Raw genomic sequence first — 19,419 nt, forward strand, 5'->3', positions numbered from 1 at the left:
TCCTCTCCGTGATGCACGTGCGGAACTCGTGGCCTCTAGCAATTGTAACGCGCCAGTTTTTGCATTGAGCAACGAGATTTATCGACGCTTCCTTGTCCGAGATCAGCGTGGAATCGAGGTTGCGATGAAAGAACGGAATGAGGAACAGGGGCGAGAGGCGAAATTTTTCACGGTAAATAATAAATTATGATTAATCTAGGAGATCTCTTCAATGCAAGATCTTTGCGGCACGTCATTATCTCGACGTCAGGAATTATCCGAATGCGAGATCGCTTTTTTCTTACGTGGAATTTGGCAACGGGGGGAAATCGAGGAATCACTATATTTTCTCGTTTTTCACAGTATATATTACATTATATATATATCTGATACATAAATATAATGGCAGTTCCAACGTGAGTAGGTAGAAGTGATAATAATATATATATATATACGCGGCGGAGGAAGGAAACGTTTGTCACCCCGAGACGCCGCGATAAGGAGGGAACGACGCGTATAATCAGCGAAAAGAAATTGTACTGTACACGTGGAGAAGCCATTCGAGTTGTTCTCGGCGGCGCGAGAGCAACGACTTCACTATACCGAAGGAATTATTATTCGATCGTTTATCGATTATCTCACTCGACGTTCTCCTCACAAATGACGGAGGCAAATTAGGGACGTTAGAGAACACCGATAACTTTAACGTAAACTCTTCAGACGAGCATTTCGATCAGGCACGTCAGTAACGTCGTCGTCACCAAGACCGGCCCGATCTCGACGGAGCTGGCGGAATTGAATGTCCCGCCGACTCTGGGCGGCATCCCGTGATCTACGTGATTCGTGTGATCCATATGATCCATGTGATCCATGTGATTCAAGTGATCTCTGTGATCATACATGGTCGTAGGGTAAACCGGGGACATCGACGAACAGACCGTGCCCATGGCGAGTTCTTCGGCAGAGCCCGTGAGAATCCTGAAATTGTAGTCCTGCAGGTCCAAGTGCGAGTACATGAAGATCGGCAGCCTGTCCGAGAGGATCCAGAGGTTTCCCTTCCGGTCGATCTGTCGAAACGGAATCACATGGAAATAGCGCTGCATATTCGTCACCGGGACTGATGGATTGTGAAAATTCACTCGTGAACGTTCAATCGATAATTAACGATAATCGACGCGATGAGAAATGAAAAGCAGAGAGTCTCTGCGCAGCAACGAATTGCGAAATCGCTGAATTATTAATCTTAATGATTTTTCACGAACGACTGAGCAGTGACGATGATCAGGCTTCTCGTTCGAGAGATGCGCCAAACTACCTTCAGATCATTGGGGAAAACCATGGTGACGTTGTCCGCGTACACGTAAGCCTGCTGCTGCACGGTAAACTTGCTCTGCGGTCTCCAACAGGCGATGGCGTTCATGTTCGTAAGTGCGTAGAAGAGAATTCCGCTTTTCGGATCCAGGAAGCTGACGCTGCTCTGGCCGTTGGGCCCGCGCGAGCCCAGCGTTTGGAACTCGTGGGAGGTTTCTGTGACGGACACGCGCAACAGATTCATTAACGCATCATGAAATGTTAATTCTCCGGATATGGAAGCTCGAGCATAAATTTCACTATTTCGCAATCTTCCTTCGCCGCAACTGCGAGATTGGAAATAAAGGGCCTTACGGTTATCGATTTAATGGCGCTCGAGAAAACGTCATCCAAATCGAACGATGGTTAATCGTGAAAAAATTTTTTGCAAAACGCAGCCGAAGGATTAAACGATCCTCCCGGTTCCTTTTCGACGTACCCGCGGTACTGGTGCGCTGCGGGTCGCGCAGGAACCGCGTGCTCACGGAGAACTCCATGCCGCTGGACAGCGGGTGATAGTACAAGGTGCTGTATCCGTCGCCGGTGGGCGCGAGAGCCATCCCGAATAAACCGTCGTTCCACTGGAACGTTATCCCCGACACCTTAAAGTCTCCACCCTGCGAGACAGCCAGAGAAACTGACAGTGAGAGAGTCAGAGAGAGAGAGAGACAGACATTCAATTATATACAGTGTCCCAAAATAACCGCACGTGGAATGCACCGAAGGATTTTTGGATATTTTTCATCAAACGTTGCACTTTGGTTTTACAAAATCCGGTTTAAATGATATTTTTTTTAAAGGAAAGCTATTTAAAATGCTCGTATAAGCGTTAATAAGCAACTGAGCCACGCCTAAACCAGACATCACGTGAGTCATGTCGGGTATTTTCCTTCTATCTCATCAAAGATTCAATTACGCAGATTGGCGTAATACCTGAAATTTACCGCTGTCTTGAATAGAACTTATTTGTATAAATAGTCGGTACTTTGCTGTATAAGTTGTTTGTAAAAATAAAATTCTGTTTAAAGCAGCGACGAATTCAGAGATATCATGCATAATTGCGTAATAAAATCTTTAGTGAGATAGAAGGAAAACAATCCATGCCGAGGAAGAAGTACATACAAATTTATTTATAGGATACAAGGTTTATTTCACAGAGAACATCATTTCTATGAGATAAGCCTTATTTTTCGGCGAGCAACCAATGTCCCACAAATCAATTTAAGTATCTTTTCCTCGGTGCACACGTAATACACGTACACTGTTCCTGACTGTGACGATGATACGCAATTAGGCGACGATTCTCTAACGATCATTATTATTTATCAATAGGTTCGCGTCATCGGTCGATCGCTGCTGTTCCCGAACCGACCTGCGGGTCCGGATGGAAGGAGTGATGCTTGACCAGCCAAGACTGCTGGAGGCTCCAAGAGTACACCACGAGCCCCGGGCCGCCAAGGTCGCCCAAATATGCGTACGAGTCCTCGCAGGAGTAGTCCTCGACGGCGATGTTCGCGAACAAGGAGTCGGCGGTGCGCTGGTCGGCCGGTATCACGTGTTTGCGCAGCATACGATCGTTGGTGAGGTCGTAGACGATCAAGGCTGGCGGAACCTGTTGCTCAGGGTTACCCAAGATGTCGGCGAGTCCGGTGTCCAGGACCCACAGCCGGTTGCATCGGTCGGCGCGCACACGGAACGTCGAGACGATCTCCGGCACGCCGGCGGCGCCGTATTGATGCGCCTCCCAGGACGGATAGGGGATCAGAGGTGGCGACTCGCGGGTGTCTGGCGACGAAGCGAGAGGAGAAGCATGAAGATCGAGGTAATAACGATAAAGAAGAATCATTGATTAATCACCGTTGATACGGATGTAATTGAGACTGGCGGCGACTCCTTGCCTCCACCTCGGCACCGTGATGAAGATTCGGTCGTCGGCCACTTCCAAGCCAAGAGGCAGGTTGTCCTCCTGCTTGTAGTCCGGGAAGAGCCTCTTGGTGTCGTTGCCCGGCCACTCGTAGTCGATCTGTTTCCATTGAAAGGCGACGTGCAGGTCGCCGATCGCGCTATCCAGCAGGGCGATCAGGAGCGCCAGGACGACTGACGACGCCCGGCAGCGCATATTCGTCTTTTCGATTAACAGGACGGGCTGGATGGGTAGGAAGTCGGCGAGACCTCCGGCAGCGGCTCTTTCTGGGCCTCCCCCGGGATGATTCGGGCAGCCTGACGGTAAAGGACACATGGGAAGAAAACAGGATTTTTAGAGGCGTGTCGTGATCGTCGAGTTTTTCAGCCGGCTTTTCCTTGAGAATCGACGGCCTTCGCGAAATGCGCTTTCCGTCGGCCGCTAATTAGCGCGCACACGTGGATAATCACAAAGTCGCGAGGCCTTTCTACCGACGCCCTCGAGAGGAACTCATCGCTTAGAAGCGAAGGATCTGCGATGACAAAACGCTGATACGGCTTTTTTCCCTACGTCTACGCGACAGAAGTCCGCTTCGTTATGCCGACGGCGAGTCCCGCATGCGTTTCACATTCGTCTCGGCTTCTTTGCCATCTCAATGACGTAACGGCTCGCGGAAACAACGGTACCCGCGACTCCGAGGACGGCTATAGAAATTGGGAAGCGTCCACGACGCGAGGTACATTGCGAAAGGGTCGCCTTCAAACGTGACTGTCGACGAAACCTCGTCGACGACGTCGTTGTCCTCCGCGAATCGTAATTAAGCAGATCCTGAAGATCGTCCTGTTTTACCGTATAATCACCGTCAGTATTATATTTGTTACTGGTTGCACAGAATTAAACATTCTTCCGCACGATTGCAATATACACGTTAACGTCGGCTAATACGGCTGACTTTATTCGAAAAGCCAAATAAAGTTAGCGAATTATAAGACTTTTCTCCGTTTTGCGAGTAAAATCAACGGTCCTCGCCGACATTGGCATATATATTGTAATTGTACAAAGAGATTTTTAATTCTGTGCAACCAGTAATGAATATAGTTATATATATAGAATATAGTAGAATACGGTATGAATGTAGCGAACAAATTTGCGGCAAAGCAGGACGAGAAGAAGCCCAAGAATCCTCTTGAGCGTCCATTATCGTTTACCTTCTTGAGCGATAGGAGTTTAGCGAGATCCCTTGGAAACTCGCGTTCCCGCGTAAAATCCGTCGATCTGTCGTGTTTATTGCGCAAGAGAAAGGAGGAAATCACATACACGCGTGCGAACTTAAATCCGCACGCGTCGCTCGCGCTCGAGGAACTGAGAATCCGTTCCCGTTGTGTTCGCCGTCGAAGGCCACCATCGGACGAAATAGCGCGTGTACCGGTCGCATAGAACCGTCATTTTGAATAACGTTACACAGCATGTTACACAATCTCTCGGATGGACGAACGACGAAGGATGATCGTCGCGGAAATCGCGATAAACGTTGGATAATTCTAAACACGATCCGTCACGCGAGCCTTTACGATCGGTGTCGGAATAAAATAATTACTCTTGACGAAATAATTATGGGACATACGACGTTTGATTCGCTCACACGCGCGCGTTTATTATTGTAAATTAGAAAAAAAATCGTTATTATTATAAATTAAAAGAATCATATATACCAGGGACAAAGTTAATGCCGGCCATAGTGCCATTATTGCCATATGAGCTGCTAAAGATCTAACGGGAATGAGCGCTATTATTCTCAAATTATGTAACCCGATCTGAGGAGAAAGGTCTAAATTGAATACATCTATCTTTTACTAACGCACTGCGGTTGCTTTCCAGCACTAAGAAACACAAAGTCGTTGGTCAGAGATTGTCACAGATGACATCTCAGACGATACCCAGCGACGATCAAACGACTTTGTCTCCTGTTGGAAAGCGACTATTGTACACAGAGTCACCCAAATAGCACGTCTATCGAAAATATTCGGTTTAGATGCAAGGTAAAACGGAACCAGTTGCAAGGACAGTTATTGAAGTGAAAAATATAACTAGTTACAGATAAGAATGCGCAAAAAAGGTATCTACACGCTAAAATTAGATAAATATGTAACTAGATGCATTGCGACACTGCCCGCGAGAAATTCGAGGACGGCGCGACCTTTCGGAAACGCACCGTCTTCCCGCGCCGAGGGAAAGTGATATTTCGCTGCGGCGGGACGGCTCGATTCTCGCCGAGATTTTCCATCCTCGTCAAACGGCTAATAGCTCGTAACACGGTTAACACCTTGAACAACGCGGATCCGCGCGGCGGGCAACATGCGACCGCAACGAATACGCGGATCCCCGCGGTGGTTCTTCCTCCGCTTCTTCGTTCGGCCTGCTACTTTTCCCTCTTTCTCTCTCCCTTGTGGAGGTTTTATTTTACGCCCTAAATATTTGACAAGCGTCATTTCAAAGATTACAGACCACGGGGGCTGGACTTGAATTTCCGACTGGCGGGCGTTAAAAATAGAAAGCAATCGATTTTTCGACCGCTTTCGAGCCGCGTTCAAGCCGCGCTAAATGATAGAACGGGGCAAGACCGCTCACGGTCTCGCGCACGCCAGCTGAACACGGTATTTCACACCGGTATTTGTTACCACACTCGCGTTATATGTGCGGGAGGTATTTTAATTTACATGGAAATCATTCCCGCGTGCTTCGTTTGCTCAGCTGTCCGACCGACCGGATATTTCTCAACGTCAAACGTCACTTGTGTCCCTTGTCGACGTTTTACATATATACGCGTATATATACATACGGTGTATGCGATACTTCGTTCCCAAAGCGAGTTAGCAATCACGCTCGTTTTAATGCTCCTTTTCAGCGCGCACGCGATTTCTTCGATCCTCGCCGGACGACGCGCGCTCCGAGCATCGCTCTCGCGAAAAATCGCACACGTCGCGCGGAAAGGCCTCGCGTCGCCTGTGATTTCCCTGAAATTGCGCGATTTCTGATCGCCGGGTAGAAAGTATGACGAGCTAATGGACGTCTTCTAGCGTAGGATAAAATATATTCCCGACGAAGCGCGACGGGGTTTTCCGTCCTGTCCTAGGAGAGAACTCCGCGAATAGTAGAATCGCGCGTCACGTCGCATTGTACGCGCGCCAGCACTTTCGCTCGATTTTCGATAACGCATAACGCACGACACCGCAACCTGCATTCCGAAGCGTGCAACCGAATGTTAATGCCCCGAGATTAAACTTGTCGCGTTTCTCGACGGAAACGGAGCCGGTCCGGAAAAGCGACGATTGTCCACGAAGCGGAAGGCCGACGAGATTGGCGAAAATGGACAAAACCTGTCGAGCTAGCCGGCTAATTTGTCGAAAAACGCTAATCGGATTTACGCGATACGAGAAATATAATGAAGACGATAAAACGGGTAATATCCAAATTCGCATCGTGGGAAATATCCGAGGCGGTAATCAAGAAAAACTGATCCCAGTAAGCAGGAAATCATTAACGCAACGTTATTAGAGTGACATTTTATAATATTGTAATGTTTTCAAATATTTCGTTCTTAGTATTATATTTAATGTTATTGTTAACAATATTCGATCCAAACTCTAAAAGTGATATTTCTACACTACGATTTTAATGTTTAGAAATATTGCATTATCAAGTAACAGTTTAAAAACATTTATAAAATATTATGTCAAAATGTTTATAAAAACCACATAAAATCACTTAAAATCATGTGGCTTATAAAACCACATAAAATCAATGTTCCAAAAGATTGATTTAATGCTTCTTGCTTACTGGGAATATTGAGAGAAGATTATGGTCGAGTGATGTAACAAAAAGTCGGCAGCACGAAGAATTTACACCCAAAAAAGGCTGCAAGATTCAAGCAAATAATTATCCCAATACTTCTTAGCAAGTTTTCACTCGGATTAAGTATATTTTCCTTGAATCAAGTAAACATTTTACCTGGATAATTTACTTGGAGGATATTTTACTTCAAGTAAATATTACTTGGCTCGAAGTTAAAAATTTGCCAAGCAATATTGGAGTAATTATCGATCTAATATTTCCTCTTGTACATGAACAAAAGAGTAATAATATCGCTTTTCTAAGATGTAAATTCAGCGCGAGACGATGATGCTGCGATATTCACGTGAGCGCATTATCATTATTGTAAACGAGAGCCGCGTATTTTAATTAGTCATTTTTGAAACGCCATCCGAGAAATCGCGAGACGTTCGCCAAGCGATTTTCAGACACGCCTTTGCGAGCGTCTCCTCGGGCACTTTTCGGAGAGATTTTTCGCACGTGCTTTTGCAATGTCCCCCGCGCACATTCAGAACTCTTTCGCTCGAGACTCTTCAACTGTTTCACCCTGCTTCTGTCGGGAACGAATGGAAGAAAAGAACGAGAGGAAAGAGAAAAACCACACGGTGAATCTAACCGGCAATTTCTTCTTCCCTTTGCCGGGAGGCGATGTGACGCGCGATCCTGGTGATATCACCACACGGGCTCGAATCTCTCCTCTTGGCGAGAGAGCGGCACGACAGGTCGGACCACGCGCACCGGTTAAACGCGACAAACTGGGATTTCGCGTCGGCGTGGCGGCGTGCCGCGGATCGAGGAGGTAGCTTGCTTTTCCTGGGGTACCGTACGGTACCGCTGGAGATCCGGTCGGCAAACCTGGTCGACCATCGCGATTCATCGTGACAATCGCGCGCGGAGAGCCGAGGAAAGGAGAGCTGAGGGAGGAGAGAGAGAGAGAGAGAGAGAGAGAAGAACGAGAGCGGCCTGATCTATTAATCGAGTTAACGAACGAGGCCAGCAACAACAACAAGAGCCTTCTCCGAGCAGCCTGATCGCCTCCGGGCTCTGTTTAGGATATCTTCAACGATCGCGGCGGTGTGGGAACTTTTCATCGATCCAACGAGAACAGCGTCCTCGCGAGAACGATCGCGAGGAGATCGGCCGAAGGGACAATGGAATCGATGGGTCATTATGATAATGACGATGACGACGACGACGATGATGATTCATTCGTCTACATAGGTAAAAGGCGTCCTGTCTACGGCATTTCCTTGTGCGTGGAGAATGAGAGGACGACCGTTCCCTCTGGAAATCGGAAGGTGATACAACGAGACGAGCCGCGAGACAAAGGTTCGCGGTTTAACGATTTCACGATTCCGACCGTCGTGTCCAACGCGACTTTGCATACACATCTCTTCTATCTTTCCCTTCCGGAACGGCGGTCACGCCGTTATTTATCGTTTCATCAAGGAAACGCCCGATAAACGGACGAGCAGAGTTAATAACAGACCGGAAGGAGAAAGGGGCGCGGATGAGAAAAAATCTGCCCGGCGATTGCACAATCCGCCGCCTCTTCTCTCTTCGGCTTTTTCTTCTTCTTCCCATCGCGGGCCCCGGGTTCGCGGATTCGCGATTACCTCGGGCACAATGAAGAGAACGCCGCGGACGACTCGCGTGTCGTGAGATTAGCGTGTTATTTGCGTCTCGATACGAGCGAGTCGCGCATTTACCCGCGCGAGGAAGCCGGGTCGCCTCTCCCGGCAAATTTTTCTAGCCTTTCTAACATCACGCAATATCTGCCGCTGCTCTCGCTACTACGTTTGTGTGTGTGTGGGTGTGCGTGTTACGCGTTTTCGAGGTCGATCGGACAGCCCTGCTCGCCGTGTGCTCGGTGCATTACACCTGGCTTTCACTTTCGCGATCACCAGTGCCGTGCGCCTGTCGTCGTCTTCGTGCCTTCGCCTTTCCTCGCGGCTTAGAGATCCTAGAAAATCGATGCCCCCTTCTCGGGGCACCCTGCTCGATACGGCGGTGCCCGACGAGCGGCTCGTCGTTCACCGTTGATCGATCGGTTCGACCGTTCACGATCCGTGAAACTCGAGGAGACCTTGCCGCTTCCTTTTTTTCTCCTTGCTCTCCTTTTGGCGAGCAGCGTCTTGTTTTTCGTTCTTTTTTTTTTCCATTCGTCTCCGTTCTTCAATGAACTAACCTTCGGTGATCTAATCTTTGGACCGTTGCGTAATCGAAGGGTTACGCAGAGCTCCTTTTGTCAACGTCGGGAATGCGTGTTTATTACGCGCGATTGAAACATCCTCAAAACATTCGGGCCGATAACGAGTCGGACGAACACGCGCCGGCACGCGATCGGCGATAATATCAATTGAGACTCTCGATATCTCGGCGGAAAAAAGCCAGACTATTAATTGACGTTTCCGAGCTCCGGCTCGTTGCGACGCACGGAAAATTACGATAATTGCCGCGATTGCGCGTGCCATCGCTCGAGCTACGTCAGGTATTGTCGTCATGGGTATCGCTTTACAATAGAGCACGTTGATGATGGCAAAATTGCATGGAGAATTACTCGAATGAACCGCAGAAGACAATTATGTAATTTATGAAAAAAAAAAAAAGAAAAAAACTGAACAAAGAAGTGAGAAACGACGAAGTGAGAAAGCGAGAAATTAAAGCGTTCACACGGTCAATTTTCGAATGCAAGGTCCTCGGCAACTCGACGCCGAATTTCGGGTTACCTGAGTCGAAATGTTAGTTCTGCATTAAGTCTAGTTAGTTCTACAGTGTCTTCTTCGAAAGAGCACTATTGTGCTCTTCTGATGCTGCAAATGGGAAGTTATTGCCGTTTTCTCCACTCGCAGACTTAAGGGGATCCTGGAGTCGTCCTGTTTTACTGCAAATGTTAGTATTATACTCGTTACTGGATGCGCAAGTTTAAAAATCCTCTTGCGCAATTACAATGCAAATGTCGATATAGGCAGGGACGGTTTTGATCTTATTCGAAAAACGAGACAAAGTTAACGAATTATAAAACTTTCTTTCGTTTTTCGAATAAGGTCAACCGTCCTCGCCCATATCAACGTGTGGTATTATAATTGTGCAAAAAAAAAAGGAATATAGGTTTAAATTTCGACATTAATTACTGCAATTAAAAAATATTGTTCGCAGTAAGATTACGTTGATACAAACGAGATACAACAATTTAATGTTAGATTATTTCGTTTAAAAAGTCACTTATCTTTCACATTTCCGTCTCGTAATAAACTCCTCCGTGATTTCGATCCTGTAGTAGTTACCCATTCCTTTTTCTAACCGTGCTCAGCGTTGCTCTACTTCTATCGAACAGAAACTTCTGATACCGACATGCCCCAGCGATATCTTGGGGGACTATGTTTATATAAATTATTCTTACATACTTCCGATTATTTTCGTACTTTTCACAAAGCATTAAAACGATACAATGCTGGCTAATATTGGAAATAACGCAAGGAACGATCATATGGAGCGAAAATTAATACAACGACAATTTAATTAAAAGGATGACGTAGACGATTACTTATAGCGCGACTCTTACCTATCTTACCTATATTTTTGCACCTGCTGTTACAACTGAATTACTCTTTTCAGCCTTTTCGTGACCAAGAACTGAAAATTCAACTCGGCTCCTCTCTCTCCGCGACGTTCTCGTTTCTACGCATCTCGTTCGCGAGTTCCGCGTCGATGTAACATAACGCGATTATGCTGTCGCGAACGTTGACCTCTTCCCGCGGTGTTACGAGCGTACAAGGTGTCCCAGAACCGCCGGATGGCCTTCTAACAAGCAGCTTCGGTGTACTTTGTGCACGATCGTACGCCCAGCAGGCACTGTTGTGCGCTGTTTCGTGGAACAAAAGAAGAAAATTCGACGTCCCCGTTTCGCCGGCGAATCGATACGAGTTACCGGCTCTCGGCTATTGCTTCAGCGTGGCATTTGACTCTCGAACTATGCCATCGGCATTCGCGGGAGTGTTCGCGACGGAGAGATCGCTCTTCCTAGGGCGCCGACTCACGATGTGACATTAGCTTCTAATTGCGCTCAATCACGGCTGGAAGCGGAGGAGCAGCCGCGAAATCCGCTGTTCGCACCTTCTTCTCGCCCGGTCCGATCGTCGTGGTGGTCCCTTACTCGCATTTCTCCTCTCATTGCTTTTTCTTTTTCACTCGAAGACATGCTTCACACGATCCGGATGAGTCGCTGACGCAGAATGCGTGACGCAACTCTAATAAGATTTTCATTACGATCTTAGGTACGGTCGGACACACACACAATGAGTGAAATCACTGCGCGCCGCGTCCCATTAATCCTCGTAATCCTCGCAGAAATTCCTCTTTTTTTTTTCTTCTCTCTACGTCGAGAAAGGAAGGGAAATGAAACGAAAGCGATGAGAAACTGCGCTTCATAGAAAGTCCCCCAGGTCTGAGCCACTTTCGCGGAGATTATCTGGACAGAGTTATCAGCCGGGTTATCGGCTCGATCTTTCCCCGAGCTTCGCGCAAGAGTTACGCTTCGCACTCGGCGGAATTTCGTTAAATCGCGAGGCCGTGTAACGATACATCCGCCGGCGCATTACGCGGTTCGCACATAACAATATAACGGGTATAATAAACCTTTTGCATTTCCTTACAATTAGAGGCTCGGCACGACTCGTCTCGAATTCGAATCGGTGCTCCGCAGGTGCGGTGAAAAGAAAATGAGACATGCGTAGTCGCGGACGAAGTCACAGTCTGATTCTCGCCGATTTTTTCCACATCCGATGGACGTTCGTTTTTGCGCCTCTTCCCGCCGATCGATCGATCGACTGGTGGATTTTCGCAGCCATGACTTCGTTCGCGTAAGATCGCTCGGCATATTCTCGATCGAAACGTTTCTTTATTCATCAATCCGTATACGAGTACACACATTCGTGTCACTTCGCTATTTCGTTATCCTTCTCTTTCTTTTCTCTCACTCTCTCACTCTCTCTCTCTCTCTCTCTCTCTCTCACTCTCTCTCTCTTTCTCTATCTTTCTGTCTTCGATCACATTACTGTTCCGTTCTGCTCGTACGCAGTCGGCTGAAAACAACAAGGATGTAGAAGGACAGAAGCTACGTCTAGTACAATCGCGGCCGGTCCTCGCGGAAACAGAACCTCCTTGGCGAACAAGAACGAGAGGCGACGTCCTGCGACTCGATCGTCCTCGCGCGATCCTCGTTCTCTCGAACATGATCGCGCCGCTTTCCCGCGCGAGCTTTTTTTTCCTCCAACGAGTTAAATGTGTCGACCGAAAATCGAACGCGCTCCGAAACATCGTTTATGCGTTCATTAAGTGAGACTTACCGCATTCACGGCTGTCGCGAAATGCCGTTCCATTAAACGCCTAATTGAACATCGTTATCGTGATGAAACGCGTTTGCTGGGTTTCTCACTGGAAAATCGCGCGTGCCTCGCGAAGCGTGAAAGAACCGAGGCGGGTTTATCGAGGGAGCGAATTAAAGTCGTGTCCTGAATAATCAAGCGATATTATACGAATTATACGAAGATCTTGTAATGGCAATAAACGATGTGTAAACCGAGGCACGCATATGACGCATTCATAACGGATTCACATAAGTCGAGATAGAATAATGCACTGGTGTTCTAAAGTGCATGCCTATTGCAAAACGCAAAACGTTTGCTAAAATGTATTCGCGTTAATGTATTCAATAACTTGAGTTATGAAATTCTGAAGTAGATGAAAGAAGTGATTGTTCATGGCACCATAACATTAGTCATGATGTTACTCGAAGTCTGACAGCAATCGGGGAGAATTCCGACTGTTATCAAAACCAAAAGGGGTGTCATGAAATATTAATGAATACATATTAATGAATACAACGTATTAATGTATCCTATTTCATGACTAGTTTGTTTAAATTCTTTTTATTTATTAACTCTTCTCCAAATATATCCTCAAAACAAGATTTCACATTTTCAAGCATTTTCGTATTTTATATATCTGTCATGTAACAATGAATTGCAGCAAATCAAACTCTTAACTCTCTTCTACATTGCTACACTAACATTGCGTAACCGTTACTTAAGCTATTGTACCGATATTAACGCTTTTAATTTAAATTTTATCAAAAAAATTTGCGTCTTGCTGTAAGCGTACAATGCTTGAAAACACCAGTGTATATAATAATAAACAGTGTATATAAAAATATTTAATAATAAAAAGTGTATATAAGAATAAAAATAGAAAATAATAGAATAATAATAGGATTCATGATTAATTTTACTTGATTGGTTTTTGCTCTCGAACGCGAATCAATTGCGACCGACGATCATCGAGAAGAACGTCTCGGAGCCAAGAGTCATTCGCAAAGGAGCGCTTCATTCTCGGTTGGACCGATGCCGCGGAACGATAGTATTAAGGATGACAAAGAGCGGACCGTGTTACCGGTTCCTCGAGCAAAAGCGATTCCCACGAGCGAATCGTGCATCCGCTGTCACCAAGTGTAAAGACATTATTAGCGTAAAGTAAGGACGGGGAATACAAGGATATTAAAAGTAGAGGCAAGGTCCCCGCGCGTGAGCGCGAGTACCGAACGAGTACAGAACGCACCGGTATACACATATATATATATATATAAAATATGTATGTAGGCATATATGTACAAGATATACCACTTTCACCATATTATTTTGCAACAAAAAATTTTTGCTGACAATTTGGCGATGAATTTTTCCCCGGCGAAAATGTCGAGGACTCTCCATTCTTTTTTTGTAATTGTTCAATTTTTACCATCGTGTCGTTGCGATTGAGCTCGAATCAAAAGTCTTATGCAGCAAACTTTACTTTAAATTAACTGAAGAATATATTTTCCAGCGTCCATTTGCTTTTCGCATTTTAATTAACACGAAGTTCTTCTTTTATAATCGTTTATAATTCGAAAATTATCGCTGTTCCCGACACTTTCGCCAGTAAAGAAGATTCAACTGCAAATTGACCAAAGAATCCATCATTAACAAATAATATGGCAGAAATGGGACATCTTGTACATATATACATATATATACATATATATATATATATAGAGAGAGAGCCAGCTAAGCATTCTACGAACGATCGAACTGTCGAACGAGAGTCGCGACGAATTGTTCGCTTGTTTCGCGAATTTTGGTCGGTTTTGGTCGCTAGAAAGAAAAGAAAAAAAAAAAGATGGAAAAAACGGAAGAGAGAAAACGCCGAGCGCAGGCACAATCCCGAAAACGTTCGCGATTAATCCAATGACACGGTTCGCTGCAATTGTGCATCATCCTCGTGCAGCAATCGTTAACCCTTTCAACACTTCGGGGGAATAATGCGAAAAAAAGGCTGGAGGAAAAAAAAAGTAGTAGAGAAGAAACAAAATAGCAAGAGAAATTTACCAGGGCTATTAATTATTTTTCTTTCTTGATCAACGCGGATTAAAAACGGCGATCGGTTTGTCGTTTAAGAACGTCGTTCATTGTGTCATAAGCAAAGATTATTACTTCGCAAAAACGCACATGCGATCTCATCGGAATAACTCTCGCTCGTGATATTTCGAAGCGATAATTTTTGCCACACGGATATGTGAACGATGTTCTCGCGCGGCAAACTGCCAACCGATGGCACTTTCAAGTACCGGCGACTTGAAACAACTCGAGATACTATCTATAGCCTAAATTATTAACGTATTAACACATACAGCTATAGTTAATGGTCATGACGAGTTACCGATACCCACGAAAATAATTTCAAACGACCTCTATGCGACACATATTCGCCAATCGTAGGAAAAGTGTTAATCGGGGGATAATGCGTGTCTCTCTTTCTCTCTCTACAAAAGCCAAGCGACCAAAGATCCGTCTTGAAAGGATTAAAATTCGCCGATAAGATACATGCGCTAATTGCAATCCTTCCTCTCTCTTTCATTCTCTCATTCACTCTCTCTCTCTCTCTCTTTCATTCATTCATTCTGTCTCTTCCTCTTCGGTCTCTCCCTCTCTCTCTCCACCTCTCTCGTTTCGACGTTCCGAACGATCGATCGGTTAATTTACCTGCGACTCATTAACCGATATTACGATTAATATTGTTTCTCGGTCCAGCCACGCGTCCGCGGAGCCGAGCACCGCGCGAGACTCCCGGATTCGTTTCTCTCTGCTCGATATTCGAAAAGTAATCGAGAGCTTGGAATCTCGAAGTGGCGCAGGTTCACGCATCCCGATCGCTCTTTCTCCACCTTCGATCGATTCTGAGAGAACCGGGAGAATCAGCTCGGTGGTCTCGACTCTAGGACGGTAGGTCCAAACAATCGCCTGCCTTGAGGCAAGGGACCGATAAGGTCCAACAGCGGTGAGAGCTGTGATTGGTTGAAACAATATGTGGCTGTCGCCCGCAATTCTGGGATATTTGCGTGATCGTGAAATAATTGCGTAACGCGAGTTGCGGCGCGCGTTATCACTACACGTAAGCCGCGCGTAATCCGTCGAGGTCGCGTGTTTGATCGCTAACAGCGACACATATCCCAGAACAGCAGACTATGCCCAAACTGTCGAACTTTCCACAGAACGTCTTTATTCGGAACAGTCGATAATATGACACTCAATAAATAACAGAACTTCTACATGTCCAATTCTGCCGTTAGATTGTCCCGCCGAACCACCAAGCCGCGAGAATGTGCGCTTCTCCCTTATTCTTTCGCGAGGAACTGAGGGGCAACGTTTTTTGACGTTCGAAATTTTCTTGTCTCGTGAGCTTCTTGCAGCTTTGCCAATCTCGCCCGAATAACACAATTATCCAAAGAGAAGGAATATTTCCGATTACGAGACGTCTTCTATGATAATACGCGATTGATCAAGGATAACCACTTAACAGCCACTTACGTAATATCATGGTTTTTTAATATTACGTAACTCGACAGCTCTAGACAGCAATCTTTCCACAACTCCTATCTCAGAAAGTTTCATTTCCGCCGTTGCCGAACGCGCGTATCTATTCAGGCACTTGAGAAAAAAATCATTTTTCATCATTTTTCTCTTGGGCTCTCAAGCGGTCATCGATGATCCATCTTGCCGGCTCGCGAAGCGACACGCGAAATACACGGTAGACGGTTTGTACACGTTCCGCAAGAGAGAAGGCGGTATTCGCGCGATGAGCGAATTCGGAGGGACAATCCCTGAAAAATAAAGGATTATAATAACGATGCGTAGATTAGGTACGTACACGTGTTGTACGGCGCGCTTTCAATGCTGTTTCGTATTTCTTTTATTTGTCGAGGAGGTGTTGGTACCGGGTGGTGACGGTGGTGACTGTGATGGTGGTGAATAATAGTGATAATGATGATGACAGCGATGGTTGAGAGTCGAGTCGAAAGAATAGATAACTAGCGCAGGGTGCCTACTGAGGCGGATACGACAGAAAATGACACCACGCTCCGCCGTACTTCGCAACGTTTGATGACGATGACGCAGCGGTGGATTACGTTAATTCGTCTATTTAATTCGGAATCGACGTTCTGACCCCTTCATTGTTCTAACTTCACCCCTTCTAGTTCTAACTCTCGTCAAGAATGATTCCACCTAGGGATAGACTCTCTTTCTTTAGAAGCGGAGTCCCTCTATGAAGAATTCCTAATGGGCGAGCTCGACGATCGAAATTAGGAAACACGTAAAAGGAACAATCCGTAATCACCGTAGTCAATAGACACCCTGAAGAGCGTAGAAGGTAAAATGTTAAGTTGGACGAAAGATAGAAGAGAACGGGGAAGAATGCCAGTTAGAAGATAGAACAATAGGGGATAAGGTAAGAAAGTCCGCGGTTTGCTGTGGAGAGGACGAAGAAGTCGAGCGTTTCCGATCGTAGAGCTAACTCGAGGGTGCACAGCACCCGAAGGTGCTACTTTCGCTGAAATCCTCAGAAAACCGATGTAGCATGGCTATAAAGAACGGGCCGAGTATGAAACACCTTCATATAGATTCAATCGCAACGATAAAGAGAATCCGCTCTACGATCGGCGGCAACCCGGTGACGTGGTAAAGGAAGAGTGAAGAAAACGGCGTGAGTCGAGTGTAGAGAGCTGGTGTTCGATTCCGTGAGCACCCTCCGTACTTACCACTCACTCATGCGTCGCCGACATGTTCCTTGCAAGGGAAAAGGGGCTTTTTTTTCTTGAGCCGAGCCGATTACTCTCATTGTCGACCCGGCGTTCGAGTGATCGTGCATTTTGAGATCGCACAAAAAAATTCGTGAAAATTGAATTTTTTTCAATTAATCGCGATATAATAACATATTTATATTTATGTTTATAAATTTAAATTGGACATCTCCAAATTCGAGTATTCTTCTTTCATTTCCAAGTTGAAATCTCACCAACAACCTCTATAAATGTTATAAATGTTAAAATCCAGTCGGTTGATTTGCAAAAGTAAAAATTCGCCGGTTTCGAATTTTGCAAATTTACAAATAATTAGTTGGCGAGATATCAAAGTGAAAAGTAAAGAAACGCTCAAGAACATCTTCCGGGGAAAGTCTTTTTTTTTTATTCTACACAAATCGATCGTTCGTAATTTTCCTAGTTTGTTGCCAATCGATTGTTGCTGTTATTATAAATTGCCTGTTTTCCTCGCCGTGTCGCTGGAGTACATCGACTTGACCGTAGAGTGTTAACAAAATAAAATTTGCGACAGACTAACCTGAGGCGAGCGAATCTTCACACTGCGGCTAGCAAATGTTCTAAACTGTAAACGTGTGTGTCGTGAGAGTGGCCAAATTTTTCGAATCAATCTATGCTCTCTTGATTCCGGCTCTCTTGATTCTGCTTCGACAAAACGTGTATCGTACCGAGACTATTCTCCGTCGTCAATAACACCCTGAACGAACCACAGGGATTTAACTTACCGCCCCGGGGACAAAAGAATTACGCTACATTTTTATCTTACACGGAGCGATCGAGAACGCATCTCATATATATAATCGGTCTAAACCTCAAAATAAAAATGATTAAAAAAATAAAATGAAGAATATATATATATCTTGAAATTGTTCATTAATAACTTTGATTTCAATTTAATATGCAATAGGATCAACGTTCTCTCTTTCTATAATCATTTTAATCTATTATTCATAACTGTTTTCAATTCTCAAACATCTCGATTCAGACACAAAATCGTTGAATATCTACGCTGGAAATGGATTCTGATAAAAAGCCAACCTTTTGAAAAAGGTCGCACTCGGACAAAGATGTGATCCACAAGGATCAATTTTCTCTATGAAATCGGAGCTTACGTAGACCATCTTGGATTAGTGTAAAACCGAGGAATAATGTTTCTGAAGTTGGCGTTTTTAACGCGATTTAATTCATAGATGCGTATTCGATCACTCCGGACACCGCGAGCCCTCTTACCTCGAGAGTTAGTTTGGTTATCGCGGGAAAGAAAAATTAAGAAGCTTCGAGCATTGCGAAAACAGAACAGTCCCGAGAAGGACTGTTCGCTCTCTTAGAGCGATACTCACAATCTAATCTTATATTTAAGACGGTCTCAAGTAGTCTTCAGTGATCTTAAGATGCCAAGAAGCCAATTAAACAGCCATACAGCAACTTAAGAAATCATACTCGAGGTAATCTTAAATATAAGAGGTCGAACTATGAATTTATCACCCTTCGACTAACTCGAGAACCCTACTTTAGTCGAGAGGATCGCGAATCGAGTCCAGCTGCAGCGTGAAGCGCCACCTTGTCCGCGATCGCGTCTCCTCCAAAAGGACTGGTGCAGAGGCTGAGGGACAGCGCGTGGAAACGGTCTACTGGCGTGATAGGAGTGGGATTTCTTTCACTCTCACTCTCACTCTCTCCCATTCTCTCGTTTTTCTCTTTCTCTCTCTCTCTTTAAAAGGGAAAACGTGGGATGTGGCACATGGCATTTCGTTGTTGTCGAAAATACAATTCATTTTTTTTTTACGTCACAATATTACTCCACTGCCGTAATCGAGGAATTCGTCGTGAAAGCGAAATAATCCATAATTCGTAAGATCCATCTTAGATACGACTTTGTGTTCAACAGATCTCACAAAATGGGGACTCGCATCGCTCTCGCGCCGAATAGACAATTAACGTGCGTATTTGCTTTTTTAACATTTTTGTGATAAGTAAAGATGATGATAAAGAAGAAAAAACAGAAGGAAAGAAAAAGAAATAGTAGTAGTAGTAATAGTAGTAGTAGTAATAGTAGTAGTAGTAATAATAATAGTAGTAGTAGTAGTAGTAGAAGAGAAGAAGAAGAAGAGGATGAAGAAACCGACCG

The 19,419-nt window shown here is 45.2% G+C and overlaps 1 protein-coding gene across 3 annotated transcripts; it reads right to left on the minus strand.

Annotated features, from left to right (window-relative positions):
* Positions 1-330: 330 nt before the first annotated feature.
* On the minus strand, positions 331-19,318 carry LOC106750027 (protein yellow-like). 3 transcript variants are annotated; one of them, XM_014630043.1, is made up of 7 exons: positions 10,677-19,318; positions 9,832-10,428; positions 3,187-3,549; positions 2,702-3,114; positions 1,769-1,946; positions 1,295-1,506; positions 331-1,046 (listed from the first exon to the last, which is right to left on the minus strand). In XM_014630043.1, exons 3-7 carry the CDS (start codon positions 3,446-3,448, stop codon positions 696-698), a joined length of 1,416 nt encoding a protein of 471 aa, XP_014485529.1. In that variant the 5' UTR covers positions 3,449-3,549; positions 9,832-10,428; positions 10,677-19,318; the 3' UTR covers positions 331-695. The 3 variants fall into 3 exon arrangements, with proteins under 3 accessions (XP_014485529.1, XP_014485528.1, XP_014485527.1); XM_014630042.1 differs by having other exon boundaries at positions 9,832-19,318; XM_014630041.1 differs by lacking the exons at positions 9,832-10,428; positions 10,677-19,318 and having other exon boundaries at positions 3,187-7,810.
* Positions 19,319-19,419: the final 101 nt, after the last annotated feature.

Source organism: Dinoponera quadriceps, unplaced genomic scaffold (genome assembly GCF_001313825.1).
Source record: "Dinoponera quadriceps isolate SergipeBrazil2010 unplaced genomic scaffold, ASM131382v1 scaffold4444, whole genome shotgun sequence".
NCBI classification, from domain to species: Eukaryota; Metazoa; Arthropoda; class Insecta; order Hymenoptera; family Formicidae; genus Dinoponera; species Dinoponera quadriceps.

Coding starts and splice junctions, on each gene's coding strand:
- LOC106750027 (XM_014630041.1), bottom strand. CDS start 3,568: ATGTGTCCTTTACCGTCAGGCTGCCCGAATCATCCCGGGGGAGGCCCA. Junction 1,947..2,701: donor CCTTCCATCCGGACCCGCAG/GTCGGTTCGGGA, acceptor GCTGTCTCGCAG/GGTGGAGACTTTAAGGTGTC. Junction 1,507..1,768: donor GCAGCGCACCAGTACCGCGG/GTACGTCGAAAA, acceptor TGTCCGTCACAG/AAACCTCCCACGAGTTCCAA.